The sequence below is a fragment of the Hypomesus transpacificus genome, chromosome 19 (assembly GCF_021917145.1).
Source record: "Hypomesus transpacificus isolate Combined female chromosome 19, fHypTra1, whole genome shotgun sequence".
Lineage (NCBI taxonomy): Eukaryota > Metazoa > Chordata > Actinopteri > Osmeriformes > Osmeridae > Hypomesus > Hypomesus transpacificus.
This window is the reverse complement of record NC_061078.1, coordinates 5039347-5059178: the sequence shown is the minus strand read 5'-3', so window position 1 is coordinate 5059178 and position 19832 is coordinate 5039347. Positions and strand designations below refer to the sequence as shown.

General features: G+C 45.6%; 1 protein-coding gene and 1 long non-coding RNA gene across 2 annotated transcripts; one reads left to right on the top strand and one right to left on the bottom strand.

Annotated features, from left to right (window-relative positions):
* Window positions 1-1200: 1200 nt before the first annotated feature.
* Window positions 1201-3503, bottom strand: LOC124481856. Its single transcript, XR_006957696.1, has 3 exons — window positions 3166-3503; window positions 2839-3051; window positions 1201-2617 (listed from the first exon to the last, which is right to left on the bottom strand). It is a non-coding gene; the product is annotated as an uncharacterized LOC124481856 (long non-coding RNA).
* A 12619-nt stretch (window positions 3504-16122) lies between these two features.
* On the top strand, window positions 16123-19656 carry LOC124481882 (cytochrome P450 1A1). Its single transcript, XM_047042160.1, has 7 exons — window positions 16123-16238; window positions 16671-17535; window positions 17650-17776; window positions 17891-17980; window positions 18147-18270; window positions 18366-18452; window positions 18545-19656. The coding sequence occupies exons 2-7, from the start codon at window positions 16696-16698 to the stop codon at window positions 18840-18842; spliced, it is 1566 nt and encodes a 521-aa protein (XP_046898116.1). The 5' UTR covers window positions 16123-16238; window positions 16671-16695; the 3' UTR covers window positions 18843-19656.
* Window positions 19657-19832: the final 176 nt, after the last annotated feature.

Below are 19832 nucleotides of genomic sequence, written 5' to 3'. Positions count from 1 at the left end.
TTTGACCCATCAGCATATGCACACACATGCAGCTTCATTACTCCTTCCCATTGGATAAATAGACATAGAAATAAAGACTTCAATGCTAAAATAAATGATGCATCTGAAATCAGTCTCTGCACTGTTGTTCATTTTGGCAACATTAATCAAATGTCAAACCTGTCAAAAGTGTGGGCTGAACAGGAATAGTTGCCAAACACCTTGGAATATTTTCACAGGAAGGTTTCGCTTTATTGCCACCCTTAATGTTAGGTCGGATACAAAAATCCGAGAGGGCGGATTAATGTTGAAGCGCTGTGTAAACTCCCCTCGCCTCGAGCGCCTTGTCTCTACACCTCAGCTTCCTCTGCCTTTTACGAGCCGCTCACATGCACACGGAACGGAACGGAATGTTTTCCTATCCTTACCTGGAGTCGCAATTGTGAATAGTTGAAAACAACGGTCTCAAGGTAGTCCATCACAGGGAATTGAGGGCCAGAATAGGTCTATAGACTAGCCCATACAATTTTGTTACTTTTAATAAATAAGTTTTCTTAATTAATCTTCATTTTCCAGCCTACATTTTAGTTAGCTACATGCTGTTGTGATTCTACAATGTCTTATCCACATAAAATCACAGCCACTGTTTACAGTGACTGCATCAGCAGGTAGGCCTGCAACCCTTTATTATTATATTATGTTCCCACGAATTCATCCCAAATTATCTTACCATGGCACCCAGACATGTTTTCCTGAAGGCAAATTTACATCAGTTGAATTGAGGTGACATAAACACTTTGATGACGTAACCAGTTTACGATCTTGACTTTCATCCCAACAAACACAAGTTTGAACATGAACTGTCAATTGGCTCATTCAATACCAACAGCGCTACGCAATGGATGTGAATCTGAATGAATGTTAATCTCTCAGACCTGCTGTCCAATTACCTGTCATGTGAAATGGAGGAAGAGTTGATATTTTGTTGGCCAGGCCTCAGTGGGATGACAGGATTGACATGCCTGAGAACAACCAGCTCAACCAATGAGAACGATGGAGAAGGCCTGTTTTCACCAGGCATCAACAGCCACCATAATGTTGATTCAAGATTCAAAGATTGGCAAGCATTGTTGATATAAGATTTGAAGATCCAATCTAAAAAGCTTTATTTGGACAATCTGTATAAAAATTGTCTTATTTGTATCACAAACAGTTGACAGGATAGCCTATTTTTCAGAAGTAGCTACATACTATTTATGTTGAATCATAGCAAGGGAAACTTGACATGGTGTATAATGTTTTTTTCTTTTTTTCATCAATATCATTATAAACATACCCCCCCCCCCCCGGAGGGTATTCACATTTACTCCATATCTATCCATTTTGATAATTGGCCTACCAGTAGACATTAGTTATGTGCGCCAGACAAGGCTGTTGATCCTGTGGGCTAATCTATCTCAGATTGTCACACACACCAGGATTTTGGCATGACACTGATGTTGCATTAGCGCAATGCTCCCAATGGTACCCAGGTCTTGGCTGACCAACCTGGGGGATAATTCAATTAGAGTCTGGCAACCAACATGGTGGAGACTAGAAACTAAAATGGCTTCCACCAAAACAAATGTCTGGCTTGAACAGAAGCTGTATGACAGTACATGCTACAGTCCTAGCTGTAGGACAGACACACACAAACTGCCTGGATCTGTTGTAATCTACCTTTCTGTGGTATGAAGTCATGTGCTTGTAAAGCAATGCCATGCTGTGTGTGAGTGTGTGGTCAACGGACTGCGTGTGTCTGTCGTGCGATTGTGTCATTAGCAAGCCATGCAGGAGTGTTTAAGTGGAAAGGTATATGTGTGTGTGTGTATGTGTGTCTGTGTGTGTGTGTGTGTGTGTGTGTAGGCTATCCACTTGGCCTCCGCGGCCAGCTCAGTGTAATTGAATTATGGCCGAGTGCTGAGCGGCAGGCATTCAGGGTGTCTCCACCTCCCTGTTCAAACAGCACAAGAGCACTGGCCAGGCCACAGTAAGCCTGGCTGTCAAAGCACGTCAACCCCAGGCCTACCAGGGGGGACACTCTACCGTAAGGACAAGCATGCTAATTGCTAACACATTGCTTTTCTTTCACTAATGCTAACAAAAGGCTTAAAAGGACGTTTACTGATTGTTGGAGGACGTGCATTTTAAACAAAGTGGAACATTGATATGAAACTGAATGGGCCCAATAAGCCAAGTGAGTTGGAACAAAAACAGCAGTCAGTTGAAAGGGATGGTGACATTTTAATGTGAGAGAAAACAGAGCCAGATCCTCTATTGAAGCTGGGAGGTAAATTCTGTTTTCATTACTATGTGTGTGTGTGAGTGCGTGCGTGAGTGCGTGCGTGCACGTGTTAGTGTATTTCAGCAGGTGCGTAACCCAGAGGTGCACAGAACCATGGGGCGTGATAGCAAGGACAGCAAAACTCACATAAACATCATTTAAAGACAGTTGAAAGGCATTTTGATTTACAATCCAAAATGGCAGTTTGGCAGTGAGAGCAGCTTTTGGTGTCTTTTTATCTCTGTCTCTTTCACAGCATCCTTCCCTGCGGCCCTCACTGACATTTTCCAGGACATTTTCATCTGCAAAAACTTCCTGCATGATGAGCAAAAAGCACAAGTAAACAAATACAGTCATCAGACTGACGCACAGCTGTCATGTGTTAATGGTTTTCTGCGCAAGAAATGTTGATTTAAGATGTGATCCTGTGATCTGGTCCTCTGTGTATATATGTGTCTGTATTTATGTGGTATTTTATAAGGGTGCACACACAGACACATGCACGTCACTACTGATAGTGACAGTGATTACTACACCTGTTGGTTTCTTCGAGGGTGCAACAAAGAGACATGGCAGATCTCATTCCACTCAGAACTGCCGTCAGAAGTATTTTTTCTGATAGGGCCTTTCTCTCTGCGTGTTCCTTTGGGTTACATTCTTCATTGTGTACAAAATCGACTGTTGCACAACACTGTTGGATCTCACACACGCAAACCTGTGATCTAGGTGAATGGACTTTTTGCAAGCACCTGCACACAGACAGAAACATCGTACAAGCCATGAATCAACTTGCCCCAGATCCAATCAAAACACACAGTGCCATCTACTCTGGAATATTCAAACTGAATGATGGAGAGGCTTACCTGGTCCTGCTGTCCGTCTCGGCAAACAAAGAAAGAGTGTAATCAGTGTAAGAAAATTGTGTCTCTAAGGAACTCATCTGGACTATGAAGAGACAGACTGTAGCCCAGGTTAATGCATTCTATCTTATTGCTTGCAGAAGGATTTTCATTTTCACCAAAGATACATTTCTAAAGTTCACACACGGCACCCCGTCCTTAGAAAGAGAGGCCATCTCAGGTTTCATGAGCAATGAGGCGTTTCACATGTAGGATGTTTCAAAAACACACACTCAAACACATTCCCTCCCTCCTGGCACGCACTATTTTCCAACAGCTCTCCTGAATGCACTCTGTTGCCCTCTGAGGTTGTTGTGACTATGATGGACAAGCCTTGGGGTTGGCGTGAGAATATCCTCTTAGATACTCTTGTCTTTACAGCTGGTGTATGTGAGTGAGAGAAAGAGAGAGAGAGAGAAATACTAAGATATATTAAGAGATACTAAGAAAGATCAAGTTTGAGAGAAAGGGTGAGGGCTGACAAAGGTGTAAGAGTTCAAATTATAACATGTGTATTACATCTATGGGTGTAACAAAGGAAACAAACCCTTTACATCCCGGGTGATCAAACCACTGAAACTTGATAACTTGATTTGTGAGAGAGAGACGGAGAGAATCAAATAACCTTTGTCATTCACACATGTTGATTTGTGAATGGGAGTGCCTTCTAGGTTGTTTAGTCAGTGTGCAGACTTCAAGGCACTGGTAAACTGAAGCACTCACATTCCAACCCCGAGCAGTGTACTTGACAAAAGGGGTACAGATCTCAAGAGAAAGGAGATACAGGAGTCTGTGAAATCCTTTCTGAGTTCACACTTCGTTACCACACTACACACCTGATATCAGAAGCTAAACGCCATACAGTGTGTTGGGTGTCATTTGCAAGTATAAGACTCCTTTGATGTTGTATTGCATCAGAGAATGGTAGGAGAAACTGATATGACCTCTGAATCCTTATTTTGAAGTAGGATTTTGTTGCCTTTCAGACAATCAATCTTGATAAATAGTTTCTGCAGCTTTATTCAAAGTAACAGGAGACTGTATGAGCCTGATGTTTTATCAATCCCTGACATCTCCAGTAACTAACCAAATTAACCTTGCAAGTAGAACGCCACTATGGGGAGATAGGAATTGCTATCACTTAATCTGACTCACTTCCGGTTCTTTCATAACTTGAAAATGCATACAGTAACTCCCTGCTAAGCATTATTGGAACTGTTGGAAGGCAGACTTAGTCAGAGTCTCATGTAGTTAGTCATAGAGGATCACACAATGATGCATACCTATTCCTTGACTCAACGTTCTCCTCGCTGTCTATGTACACAGGTTTAAAACGAGCTGATCCACATCAACTTAAATGGAGGAGAGATGGCTGTTGTCACTTGGTCCCCACCCATGTGCAAGTCTTTCATCTCTCCTCCATCCCTTCTCTCCCTTCTCTTCCCCTGTCTCTCTCCCTCCTCCGGTTCTTTATTCTGTCATCCTCTGCCTCCTTCGTACTCCTATTGTGTCCTCTCAGAGTCAGGCATGCTCTCCAAAATTGTGCCTAATGTCAGCCATTTGTGCAAGGTCATCTATTGTACATTTGCTGGCTTCAACTCACAGAGGATCATCACAGTATCTGTGTATAAAAGTGACAGGAAGCATATTGTTTAAAGTGATCAATTTAAGATCAAATATGTGGCTGGTCGGTGAAATCTCATTGTACACTGATTATATGGTACATCATTTAAATACGTACTATTCATAATGACGGTGTTTGTCTTGGCCTTGCAAGTGACATGCCAGTGTCTATCAGATTGTTGACCTCAAATACTGCATCAGATTGTAAGAGGCTCAAAATAGCACATACCAGGCAAGAATAGCAGATCTAATATGGTGTTGGTTCCTGTAAAGGGGGAGTGTGTGCGTGCCACTACTGTTCTTCCTGCCCCTATCGTTAGTGCCATCTTCCACTGAAGCCTGCAGGATTTACCACCACTACGTGCCTGGAATCATGTTCCTCTCGTGGGCAAACAGAGGAAGTGGGCACTATGGTGCCCATAGCTTCCCCGGGAGACTCAACACGCCCAAACATGACACCAATGGATGAGGGGAGTGAGGGAGGGGAACTGAGAGAAGAAGGGAGAAGAAGGAGATCAGAAAATGACAGGACATCCCGAGGCAGAACAGTAGCACACGAGTCGCATATACTTTGAACATAGAATAATTACAGTGGCTCTTAATTGGCAGTTGGTTGTTAAGAACTGGCTGGGGATCAAATCGGAATAAGCTGTTCACACCTGACAGACAAAGTAATAAGCCTGTTGGCAGATTGATTTGTTGCCCAGTTTTAAAGTGACAAGGAAACACAGCATAAGAGAACTCAAACAGGGCCTCTGCACTTTCTGTAGCGGTCTGCCAAAAGTCCTACCGCTGCCTCAAATTCTCATCATCCACTGGTCAATCATTAACTTCAACTTGACTTGTTCTGTCAGTCACAGGGTTTGCAGCCCCTGGTGCATGCAGGGAGGGTAGTTTTGACAGAGTGTTCTCATCTGGGAACTGGAGACCCGCAGGGTGCAGAGAGAGGCAGCACGCCAAGAGAGGAGGAGAACAGGTAGAGCAGTATCCTCCCTGTGTTACTGTAAGCAGGTGGAGGAGGAGGTGGATGGGTTAAATAGGGTGGGTGGAAAGGGAGGGAGGGAGGGAGGGTAAGGTAAAGGAGAGGCAAGGCGAGGAGAGGAGAGGAGGAGAGGGGCAGGTAGGGAGGGGGCAGGGTGGAGGCGTGTTGTTGTGTTTGTATTTGCAGGTAGCAGAGCCCCCGAGCCAAATATTGGGTGTGTGGAGGGAGAACAGCTTGCTCCTACGGGGACTACAGTTTATTTAGGACAGGTACCTCCCTTTTCTCATTCATTGTTCTTTCCCTCTCACACGCACACACACATATGAATGCACATACCTGTGACTGTGTACACACACGTACACACGCAATGTATTGCGCCATGCACACTGCAAAATGATACGTGTTCATTTAACACCAGGAGGGTTTTGTGTGTTCCAGATCAAAGCTGGAACACACATCCAGAGAATAAAGTGATTCAATGTTCTCTGTCTCACCACTGCCTTTCTTTCACAATGTCTTTCTGATTCTTTCTCTCTTGTTCTTTCTCTCACTTTATCTTATCTGTCTTTCTCTCCCACCTCATTAATTAGTTCAATATTGCTCTGTATCTCATTCACACACACACTCACACACACACACAACCACCCACCTAAACTTGTCTAAACACATTGCACATTCAAAAAAAATTCTCATCATTTTCTACTTCTCTCAGTTCATCCGTATGAAGCATTGGCATGGGCATCATCATTGCCACCAGGTTCATCAAACCTGACAAAACCAGGGACAGGTGTTGTTTTAACTACATCTCTAATCTGGGAGCATGTCAGCATCACCACCTATCAGGCCTTCAAGCTTCTGTTTTCTCCTGTGCGTGTAATGAAGCCAATGGCATGCACAAATGATTCATGGTGGTGAACAGACCTGATAAAGAGATAATGCTTGGCCCACAAGTGCTCCACTGCAATGTGTGTGTACCTTTCAGACCTGGCCGTCCCCACACGAAACAATTACTCCACTCTTCAATTTGTATTCTCAACAAGACCCTTCCGGCAAAGTAAGAATAAATGTAAGAAACTTATAACTTTACAAACATTGAACAGAGTCAACTTTAACGAGTGGCACGCTAGTCTGTCTGATTTGTTGGAGAGTATATCTAAGGGGCACTCATGTGGGCTTGCTATGGATGTTTATTTATGAGTGTTTATGAGTGCTCACAGGAAAGCTGCATATGAAGCAATCACCAAAGACTGCTTTGGGAAGAGGAAGCTGGAGCGTGAATGGCACAGAAATACCTCCTTATTGCTGATGATAGTAGAGACTATTGATGACGGGGCTACTCTCTTTAGCGGCACAGCGTCGGGTCACTTCCTGTTAGCCGCTGCCTGGGAAAGCCCACAGAGAACAGCTGCAGCTTACAAGTACTAAAACAGAGACATGGCCCTATAGTGAAATGTACTTCTGCTATTGCACTTACTACACTACTATACTCATTACTACTTCAACTCTACGACTCTCACTACTTACTACAAGTATACTACTACTTCACTTATGAATACTACGCTATCCCACTAACCACTACTGCTGGCCACTACACTTACTACCTTGCTTAGAAACTTAGCTTAGCTACAGTGTAACTTAGCCACGGTTACTGCTACTACACTACAACTGCTTAAGTACCACTGGGACTATGTGAATGTATGAATGATAGTGACGATGCATTTAGCAGAATTTACTGAGAGTGAGCAGGATCAATAGTTTTGTGTTGATGTACATGTTTAAATATGTTTTTATGAATGTGTGTGTGTGCGTGTATGTGTGTGTGTGTGTGTGTGTGAGTGTGTGCTTGCATTTGTGTAAATGTATTGTCGAGTCTGTGTATTTTTGTGTTTGTGTGACTACGTGTGTTTGAAATTGTAGCCTACATCTGTGTGTGCGAACACACCAACACAGTAGCCGGTAGGGCCGGACATCCTGTGCTGGTAGGGTAAGGGGTATTGTTATGCTTGAAGCGGGCTCAGACAATTACTCAACAGGGCCCTAGGGATAAGCCTTTAGTGCTGTCCAAGAAACTACTCATTGTAGACACACAGGCCTTAATACACATAGATACAAACATACTACGCGACATGCACAAGCCAACAGAATTGTATACATACGCCTCCCAAACTATGCACGTGCAAGAAAGCATTCACACAATTACACAAATGCACACAGATACCACACACACACACACATACATCGTTGTCTATAGACTCACGGTGGGGGCCTTAAGACAAGACATAGATGAACAGAAGTTATTCTGTATACTCTCAATATACTGTGCACAACATGCATTTTTTTCTCAAACACATGCTCTGACCTTTGTATATATATGATATGATTGTTTCCTTCTACAGTTTTTGTTGATACAACAATATTGTTATAAAGGCTTTATAAGTTACTTATTTAAATGCTTAGACTCACTTACTATTTATTTATTGTTTGATTGAGGCCTAATTATTACCAGTGTGTTTCTACCATATGGGGTCAATGTAATACAAAACGTGAAAAAAATACAGGACAATGAGACTTGTTATTATTGTTTCATAAGGCTATTATTATCCGAAGCATCAAAGCTAGGCCTATAGGCAACATATAGAACGGAAATATGCATACAAATGAACTGATTTCTATAGAGGAAATCCATGCGGAATCTAGCCAATCACTGTGAACTTTGGTATTTACACAACAGTAGCGTGCTTCCCCAAAACGGACGGTGATTGTTTTGATAAAACGGGTGACCCGCGAGCCTGGCCGATGCCTCCCTCTGCTCTTTTTGTACACAACCTCGCGACCCTTGGCACGGCCAGAGCAAACAGAGTCTGCACGCAACGGGCTGTGGCACAATGATTAACCCGTGGATGTGCTTCGACTCATTCATTGCAGCAGTCCGCTGTGAGAAGAGAGGTAGAAGGGTAGACAACGTTATTGTGACTCACGCATGACTTGTTTTGCGTGTCACGCATAGCCTATCCGTATCTTCTTTCAACAGAGGTTAGGTTTGTCTTTGAACACGCGTTTCATATTCTCTTCCTTTCTGTGCTCTCTTTTGCTCCCAGAGTCTCTGATTCAGCGAGAAAACAACGTATGGCACCTTCGTGCCCGAATATAGAGAGGTGACAGAAAGATGGATGACCGAGATATTTCTGCACGCAACTATTGTTATCCCCGCAGAGCTGAACATTGGCTAGCACAAGGAGTGATGGAGACGGAGACTGTTAGCTCAGTTACTAATCTGGACTGGTATACACTCTTGTCAGCAGGGGGAAGGTGATACAATTACTCCCCCTTCTCCCCCGTCCGCTGTCATGCCCCCTCCCCAACCAAACTCTTTGTAGTGGCTGCGAGACAGAATGTTGCTCAATTACAGCTTGAGTGTATACGATTGCGTGTTGAGAAGCGATAACAAGTAACGTTTAGCTGATCTTGATACCTAAATGCTGACCTTATTTTATATCGATTCTCACGCTATGGTTTAGCTCAAAAGTCATCAGTTTTTTACATTATTGCCCCCAGTAGTATGTTAAGCGTTTCATCTTTTTGCTATCTCTTTTTATTGTATTAACCTGTATCTAGAATACAAATGAATACATTCTCTTACATGTTCCAATCCTTGACTATAGGCATGCGCCAATAATAGAAAAAATAATACAAACTCGTATCCAAGAATCCATAAGAGCCTATTGTCGGGGGCTAATGAGCAAATGTATTTCATGAATTTTGTGGGACTTAATAACATCGATAAATTCGATGTTAAACGAAGTTCATGCGGAGAGGATAAATTGAGTAAGTTTGTGTGAGGTCATAGTCAGCATTCATGTGTAAAGTGTCATGACCTGCAGTCCAAAGTAATCCTATTAAGGTCAGACTGATCACAGCACACGCATAGCCAGAAGCCTGCTCACTTATGATCGACCTCCTCCATACTTCTCCTCTTACAATTTTTTACTTTGGACCTCAGAGGCCTAAAAGAGGCTGGGCCCTTTGTAATGCAGTGTGTGTATATGTTCATTTCATGCAGATGGCTCGTTTTCATGGGAGTTCAAAGAATACATCAAAACATCTGCTGCCATTCACAGCCATATTTCTGTAGGCACGTACACACGTGAACACACGCATTGTAATGGAATGAACTGTAGACATGTCCTTTCCATATGCTTACAGTAACTGCCTTATGTACCCCAACACATAGGCTACCCACAGGTACGTGCACGCACATAGGCTAACACCTGGTTTCCGGATAAGTGTGACAGGTTTTTTAGAAGCTTAGATGCGACTGCATTCAGTCATTAGAATAGTATCTCCCCACAAAGTGTTTTTTATGAGCTTGCTTTGCTCAAGCGGGGCGCATGCCCTGGAAATGAATATTTGAGATCAACAAAACAATCAATTGTCTGGTCCTATATCGATGCACGTACAGCTCTGGAAAAAAATAAGAGACCACTGCACTTTTTTCAGAGCTGTATCTGTCTTGCCCTCAGATTATTTTGAATAGAGACTGGTAAAATATAAGTTTGTGATGAAAACATAGTTAAGAGAAAGGTCAGAGTGGCACCACATGACACTATGCCAAACAGTGAAACTGATGGGATATCTACGCTCGTTTTAAAATCAGGGGAATATCCTTCACCGCCTCTCACGCTATTTATTTTCTTAGGACATGGACGTTCTGAGTGGACTCTTTCTAAGAACAATTGTATTACATCTGAACTTTTTAAAGCTCTTTGAAATGTCATAACAAGTTCGCCAGTTCACACGCAATAGGTACCTGCCATAGTTGGCATTACCGTGACTATCCCGGGCAATTGCTATTTGGTGGAGTTAAGTAGTTGACTCCAGTCCGGGCGTTTGCATGCCTGCATGGAGCCTGAGTGGCAGATCGCATGACTCAAAAGCTCAAGATCCTCGCATTTACTGAAGCTATAGCGCGCAAATATGTGCACCTCCGTGCCCAAGAAAAAGTCTCACGTCCTGCCCGCTTTGTTCTGCGAGTGTAAGACCCTTGTGTCTTTCCAGGGGCTGCTGCCTTCGCGTGACTGACCAAGCAGATTTAGGATTGTCCCAAAGACCGATCCCACCCCTCCGCGCGGGAGCTCCGCGTTCTCACGCGAACTGCCCAGAGGCGCCTGCAGCGTAGAGGGGCACAAGGAGCGCGCCACAGGGGAGAGCCGGCCAGCCCACTCATCAGGTGGAGAATGGCAATAAAAATAGATTGAAAATGTATTGAAAACGTAACGATTGACACTATTCCTATGTCTTTGGTTTATTTAAGTTAGTTCAACCGAAGTTGAGCGTCTTTTTTAGTTTGGACATTTAGTCATGGTCTTTCATTTATAATCTTTCATAAATGTATTTCTTTTGTACTTTCAGGTACGTTTTTAGAACCCACTTTAAATGTTTATTAAGCTGGAACTTTATTATGTTAAAGATAAATTATTGTATATCTCATTTTTTACACTTATGAATATCGTCTTGGTGGGTTGAGTCGAGGCGAACCACTATAGGCTACAGTACAGTCGAAAAGGGGCATGATTCAATATTATTGATTCAATATCATTCAACATCAATGAAAAATTCCCCACCTGTGTGCGTCGTGCGTAAATGTGAAACTCTCCAAAAAAATAATGGGACTCACTCAGACACATAAATACACACCGTATAAATTTATGGTAAATAACTGACAACATATGTAACATATCCATTCCCGCTGGTGAATACAATTCCTATTCAATGCATGTATTTAAATAGAACACTGCTGGAGGAGAACAGCGAGACACAAAATGGAACTAATGAACTCATTTAGCCTTTCACCTCAGCAGTGCTGACAGACTACACCCCCCAGCATCCTCATCCAAGGGTCGGGGAAGGCAGGGGCTTGCCACGGCGTTCTCACGCAACTTAGCCAATCTTTAACTCGAGCGCTAACAGGTGCACTCACGCAATGGCTTCTGGCAGTTTTATCACGAAAACAGAGAATGACCCCCTCCTTGAGTCACCACCTTACCGCGGTGGAGGGGTTTGCGTGTCCTAGTGATCCTGGAAGCTATGTTGTCGGGGGCTTCATGCCCCTGGTAGGGTCACCCAAGGCAAACAGGTTCCAGGTGAAAGACCAGACAAAGAGTGGCTCAAAAAACCAACCATGAAGAAATACAACAATGGTTCTCAGTTGCCCCTGCCCGGAAGCGGGTCACCGGGGCCCCCCCCTGGAGCCAGGCCCGGGGGTGGGGCTCGATGGCGAGCGCCTGGTGGCCGGGCCTTTTCCCATGGGGCCCGGTCGGGCACAGCCCGAAGAGACAACGTGGGACCCTCTTCCAGTGGGCTCACCATCCGCAGGAGGGGTCATGGGGGTCGGGTGCAGTGTGAGACGGGCGGCGGCCGAAGGCGGGGGCCTTGGCGGTCCGATCCTCGGCTGCAAAAGTTAGCTTTAGGGACGTGGAACGTCACCTCGCTGGCGGGAAAGGAGCCTGAGCTGGTGCGCGAGGTAGAGAGTTTCCGGCTAGATATAGTCGGCCTCGCCTCGACGCACAGCGTGGGCTCCGGAACCAGTCTCCTTGAGAGGGGCTGGACTCTCTTCCACTCTGGAGTTGCCCTTGGTGAGAGGCGTCGAGCTGGGGTGGGAATACTGGTTTCCCCTCGGTTCGGCGCCTGTACATTGGGGTTCACCCCGGTGGACGAGAGGGTAGCCTCCCTCCGCCTTCGGGTGGGGGGACGGGTCCTCACTGTCGTTTGTGCTTATGCACCAAACGGCAGCTCAGAGTACCCACCCTTTTTGGAGTCTCTGGGGGGGGTGCTGGAAAGCGCTCCTCCTGGGGATTCCCTCGTCCTCCTGGGGGACTTCAATGCTCATGTGGGCAATGACAGTGAGACCTGGAGGGGCGTGATTGGGAGGAACGGCCCCCCCGATCTGAACCCGAGTGGTGTTTTGTTGTTGGACTTCTGTGCTAGACACGGTTTGTCCATAACGAACACCATGTTCAAGCATAAGGGTGTCCATATGTGCACCTGGCACCAGGACACCCGAGGTCTCAGTTCGATGATCGACTTTGTAGTCGTGTCATCGGACTTGGGGCCGCATGTCTTGGACACTCGGGTGAGGAGAGGGGCGGAGCTGTCAACTGATCACCACCTGGTGGTGAGTTGGCTTCGATGGTGGGGGAGGACGCCGGTCAGGCCTGGCAGGCCCAAACGTAATGTGAGGGTCTGCTGGGAACGTCTGGCGGAACCCTCTGTCAGAAGGAGCTTCAACTCCCACCTCCGGGAGAGCTTCGATCATGTCTCGGGGGGGGCCGGGGACATTGAGTCCGAATGGGCCATGTTCCGGGCCTCCATTGTTGAGGCGGCTGACCGGAGCTGCGGCCGCAGGGCGGTCGGTGCATGTCGCGGCGGTAACCCTCGGACCCGGTGGTGGACTCCGGAGGTGAGGGATGCCGTCAAGCTGAAGAAGGAGGCCTATCGGACTTTATTGGCTGGTGGGACTCCAGAGGCAGCTGATGTGTACCGGCAGGCCAAGCGGAACGCGGCTTTGGCGGTCGCGGAGGCAAAAACCCGGGCATGGGAGGAGTTCGGCGAGGCCATGGAGAATGACTTCCGAACGGCTTCAAAAAGGTTCTGGACCACCATCCGGCGGCTCGGGAGGGGGAAGCAGTGCTCTGTCAACACTGTATACGGTGGGGATGGTGCGCTGCTGACCTCGACGGGGGACGTCCTGGATCGGTGGAAGGAATACTTCGAAGACCTCCTTAATTCCACCAACACGCTTTCCGACGTGGAGGCAGAGTCTGGGGACATCGGGGGGGGCCCTTCTATCTCTGGGGCTGAGGTCGCCGAGGTGGTTGAAAAGCTCCGCGGTGGCAGGGCCCCTGGGGTGGATGAGGTCCGCCCGGAGTTCCTTAAGGCTCTGGATGTTGTAGGGCTGTCTTGGTTGACACGACTCTGCAACATCGCGTGGACATCGGGGACAGTGCCTCTGGACTGGCAGACCGGGGTGGTGGTTCCCCTCTTTAAAAAGGGGGACCGGAGGGTGTGCTCCAACTTTAGGGGGATCACACTCCTCAGCCTCCCTGGGAAAGTCTATTCAGGGGTCCTGGAGAGGAGGGTCCGTCGGATTGTCGAACCTCGGATCCAGGAGGAGCAATGTGGTTTTCGTCCTGGCCGTGGAACAGTGGACCAGCTTTATACCCTCCGCGGAGTCCTGGAGGGTACATGGGAGTTCGCCCAACCAGTCTACACATGTTTTGTGGATTTGGAAAAGGCGTTCGACCGTGTCCCTCGGGGGCTCATGTGGGGGGTGCTCCGAGAGTACGGGGTACCGGATTTCCTGATCGGGGCTGTCCGGTCCCTGTACGACCGGTGCCAGAGTTTGGTCCGCATTGCCGGTAGTAAGTCGAACTTGTTTCCGGTGAGGGTTGGACTCCGCCAGGGCTGCCCTATGTCACCGATTCTGTTCATTACCTATATGGACAGAATTTCTAGGCGCAGCCAGGGTGTTGAGGGGGTCCGGTTTGGTGACCTCAGGATCGGGTCGCTGCTTTTTGCGGATGATGTGGTCCTGTTGGCTTCATCGGGCCGTGACCTTCAGCTCTCGCTGGAGCGGTTCGCAACCGAATGTGAAGCGGCTGGGATGCGAATCAGCACCTCCAAATCTGAGGCCATGGTAATCGACCGGAAAAGGGTGGAGTGCCATCTCCGGGTCGGGGAGGAGATCCTGAACCAAGCGGAGGAGTTCAAGTATCTCGGGGTCTTGTTCACGAGTGAGGGAAGAATGGAGCGCGAGGTCGACAGGCGGATCGGTGCGGCGTCCGCAGTGATGCGGGCTCTGCATCGGTCCGTCGTGGTGAAGAAGGAGCTGAGTCGAAAGGCGAAGCTCTCTATTTACCAGTCGATCTACGTTCCTACCCTCACCTATGGTCACGAACTATGGGTAGTGACCGAAAGAACGAGATCGCGAATACAAGCGGCCGAAATGAGCTTTCTCCGTAGGGTGTCCGGGCTCTCCCTTAGAGATAGGGTGAGAAGCTCGGTCATCCGGGAGGGGCTCAGAGTAGAACCGCTGCTCCTCCGCGTCGAGAGGAGCCAGCTGAGGTGGCTCGGGCATCTGATTAGGATGCCTCCTGGACGCCTCCCTGGTGAGGTGTTCCGGGCACGTCCCACTGGGAAGAGGCCCCGGGGAAGACCCAGGACACGCTGGAGGGACTATGTCTCTCAGCTGGCCTGGGAACGCCTTGGGGTCCCCCAGGAAGAGCTGGCGGAAGTGGCCGGGGGGAGGGAAGTCTGGGCCTCCCTGCTTAGGTCGCTGCCCCCGCGACCCGATCCCCGGACAAGCGGCAGATGACGACGACGACGACAGAGAATGACAAACTGTATGCAATGATCTAATCTCTCGATTTAGAAGCCTGTTCCTCCCACAGATCACTAGACAATTGGTCACGTAGCCTTTTCCCATGTTGTTAATTGGATGTGTAGTAATTTGCTAAACAAAAGGGTTTAGCCCATGATATATTCTTATTTAAATGTATTTCAGGACACAAAGTAAATTTGACTTGCTATAAATGCATACATGATTTAAAACGTACTGACGTTATAAATGCTTTTATCAGACTTCAACCATGCCCATTGTTTGTACAATAGAACAATTTGACAGGTTAAGTAACATTTATCAGACTGTCAAGGTGAGTCCCTTGATTAAGGTCTTAGACTTGTTAGTTCCCCCGTCCGGAAGAGACTTGCACGCAATTGAGTAATTGCCCTGGGCCATAAAACAAATTGTCATCCCATTGATTAAATATACCGCGTATTTAGTAAGCTATTGCACGATATAACGTTTCACAATAGCATGGTCTTATTTTCGTTCATCTTACCTTCTGGTTGAGGGAATTAATTAATTAATTATTATACTAAACATAATTGTATCTGCTGTTTTGCTACTATTTTAAATGCTGAGGCAACTCTCAGGCTTCATCGTTTGATCCTTGATCACGCTTTAGCGTGTGATAATAAAGTAAAAAAAAAAAAAAGATAAATGCTTTGGAGTTTTCTGAATTCGACTCAGTAAGATGCGTTGACAACAAATTGTGGCAAATAATTATATACACTTTTAATTCGTCTGTTATATGTCTGTGCAGTGAAACACGTCCTTCCTCCACCCACAGTAAACTTCATTGATGTTTTCAGCTTCTTCTTTTTTTTTCCTCTGAGAGCGAGAGAACGAGATAGAGAGAGAGACTACGTCACAGACTGTAAGCAGCCAATGGAGCTGAAAGGCACACTATAAAACAACTGCTCATTCAATGTTTAGACACAGCAAACTAAGAGTTAACTATTCTGGACGACAATCCTCACTAATAAAGAACTTGATTTATTCTCACAAGACGATCGACATCTAATTGCTTTCAAGGTAATTATATTTTAAATGCAGCATCTACTTTAAACGGGAAATGTGACTAAATATTAGAATTATAAGCCTGTAATTCATGTATTAGAATGCATTTATAGAGTAATGTGAACGTATAAATTATCGAACATTCTCTTGCAACGCAGTATAGTAACCGCTTCTCTTCAGTGTGTCAGTTACCTGTTGCACTTATTGTCATTGTATGGCTGCAAAATGTACGATTTTTCACGTGTAAGATCTTAAAGTATACTTTATATACTAATGCATACATTGAACCAGACAGTGTTGGTAACTTGAGTTTCAATGATTTCTTATGACTCATAAGCATACAATTAAACCACAATTTCGCTATATTTACATACCCATCACACAGTACAATTTTCCCCTTTAAACCTCTGAATGCACACCTAGAAGTATTTTTTCTTTCTTTTTCAGGTTCGCAAAAGTCACAAAAATCAAAATGGCTCTGATGATTCTACCCTTAATTGGGGCAGTGTCTGCAGCAGAGGGGCTGGTGGCCATAACAACCATCTGCTTGGTGTATCTGCTCCTCAAGTACTTGCACACAGATATTCCAGAGGGCTTGCGTCGCCTCCCCGGACCCAAGCCCCTGCCTATCATTGGAAACGTGCTGGAACTGGGCAACAACCCCCACCTCAGTCTGACCAAGATGAGTGAGCGCTACGGCCCCGTCTTCCAGATCCAGATTGGAATGCGGCCTGTTGTTGTCCTGAGTGGTGGTGAGACAGTGCGCCAGGCTCTCATCAAGCAGGGCGATGACTTTGCCGGCAGACCAGATCTCTACAGTTTCCAGTTTATCAATGATGGCAAGAGCCTGGCCTTCAGCACCGACCAGGCTGGGGTGTGGCGTGCCCGCAGGAAGCTGGCTATGAATGCCCTCCGCTCCTTTGCTACCCTGGAGGGCACCACCCCAGAGTACTCCTGCATGCTGGAGGAGCACATCTGCAAAGAGGGGGATTACCTGTTGAAACAGCTGAGCACCGTCATGGAGGAGAATGGCTACTTTGACCCCTTCCGTCATATTGTAGTGTCTGTTGCAAACGTCATCTGTGGGATGTGCTTCGGCCGTCGCTACGACCATAACGACCAGGAGCTTCTGAGTATAGTGAACTTGAACGATGAGTTTGGCCGGGTGGTGGGCAGTGGAAACCCAGCGGACTTCATGCCTTATCTGCGTTTCCTGCCTAGCAGCACCATGAAGAAGTTTCTGGACATCAACACACGGTTTAGTGGCTTTATCCAGAAGATTGTCAGCGAGCACTATGTCAGCTATGACAAGGTAATTATTTAAATGCATCATGTTCATATCAGATTCTCTGCCATTGCAGTCACTATTGACATGTTATTTGTGATGTCAGTGATACTGAGGTTCTTCTTATTTATTACTTTTCAGGACAATATCCGTGACATCACTGACTCCCTAATTGATCACTGTGAGGACAGGAAGCTGGATGAGAACTCCAATGTCCAGGTTTCAGATGAGAAGATTGTTGGCATTGTCAATGACCTCTTTGGGGCAGGTGAGTCCAACTTCTCCTCAGCTCACCTGTGACACGTTAATAAAACTACACATTATAAAGATGTAGTTGTCCCCAAGAGATGTTCAATGTTTCACATTCCTGTTCCTGTTCCAGGTTTTGACACCATTAGCACTGCTTTGTCCTGGGCCGTTCTGTACTTGGTGGCTTACCCTGAGATCCAGCAGAGGCTTCATGAAGAGATAAGTAAGTGTGATATCACATTTATTGACACTGATTGCACACAATCGCTTTAAAAATTGAGCATACTAATGTTTTGCTATATCTTATCTTACATGCAGTCCTCTTAAGGTACACCAAAATATAAACACCAACTTTGATCTAAACTTGATGTGCTCTTTTTTTTTTACAGAGGAAGTGGTGGGACTGAAGCGCTCCCCACGTCTCTCCGACCGCACAAAACTTCCTGTTCTGGAAGCTTTTATTCTGGAGATCTTTCGGCATTCCTCCTTCCTGCCTTTCACCATCCCACATTGGTGAGTTTCATCTGCTGAAAATCAAACAAAATACATTTTACATTTGGTAAATTTGGTCTACAGTCTGGCTAATTAGTATGTTTTGTTTCTTTCAGCTCCACTAAAGACACATCCGTCAATGGCTACTACATTCCTAAGGACACTTGTGTGTTCATCAACCAGTGGCAGGTCAATCATGATCCGTGAGTTGGATTTCTGCATAAAATGTTTTAAAAGTACAATCATTGTGTTTTTGTATCTCCAGTCTTATCCCTTCCTTGTCTCCACTGTGCAGTGAACTGTGGAAGGAGCCTTCTACTTTTAACCCAGACCGCTTCCTGAGCAATGACGGCACAGAGCTCAACAAGCTGGAGGGAGAGAAGGTCCTTATCTTCGGCATGGGCAAACGACGCTGCATTGGCGAGTTGATCGGTCGGAATGAAGTCTTTCTCTTCCTGGCCATATTCGTGCAGAAGATGCGCTTCAGAGAGATGCCCGGGGAGAAGCTAGACATGACTCCAGAGTACGGCTTGACCATGAAGCACAAGCGCTGCCATCTGAAGGTCAACATGAGGGCTATGGAGGTGGAGTGAGGTCCATTTGACTTCTGTCAACTAAGATACGGCATACATAGGCCAAATTCTGATTCAGACTTTTGTCACATGGGTGTTTTGCAGAGATCAGTGACAGTTATTAAAAAAGGGGCATTAACACAATCCCATTTTAAAGCATACAGAAAATCTGTGGCTTTCAGTTCTTCTAGGTTGTGCTTCTTGGTGATATCTGGAGAGACAGGCTGTTGAGGTGCCTCTGGACCCTTAAGTACACAGCTTTATGCATCAGATTATTTTGAGGAGACCGAATCCAACTGGTAGCAATACAATAAGAACCAAATGTAGTAATTTATGGTTGTTAGACTCATTTGTTTTATTTGAATGTCACTGTTTTAAATGGCTACATCGCTTCTTTACTTAACAAAGTGCCTTCTCTCTTAATCTCATCCAGGTGGCCAAAGAGCCAAGACTAGAAGATTCTATTTCTAAGCTAAATATAAAAACAGTTCACTGAGAACAGCTGTTGTATGTGGACATAAGACACCAAAGCTCTGTTTGCATCCCAAAATGTGATTGTTTCTGTATATGCTTAAGCTAATGTGTACTGGGTAGTACATTTTTGTGTCTAAAATGTGTATATATTGTGACAGTTTCACTGAGGCATTGTGTAATTTATCAGGATACCAAAATACTTTAAATTCTTGACTTTGTAAACACATTTGTATTAGTATCTTGTATAATTAACGTTATGATGTAACGAAGGACTTTTTTTATTTTAGAAAAAAATGCAGATTATTTGTGTACAGTTGTTTTTTTGGAATTTCACATAAATAAATGAAAAAAAAAGCATTAACAAAGATTTTTTATTTTTTACTGGGATTGCTTCTTTTTACGAAGATACAAAAAAGAAAAGAAATGCATGAACAGTCAGTGCACGCTCACCAAAGTCAGACATGTTTGTCGGCTTCAATAAGCAATAATAAGCACCAAGCAACTATTCAGGTATTTAACTTGTTTGTTTGTAAAGTG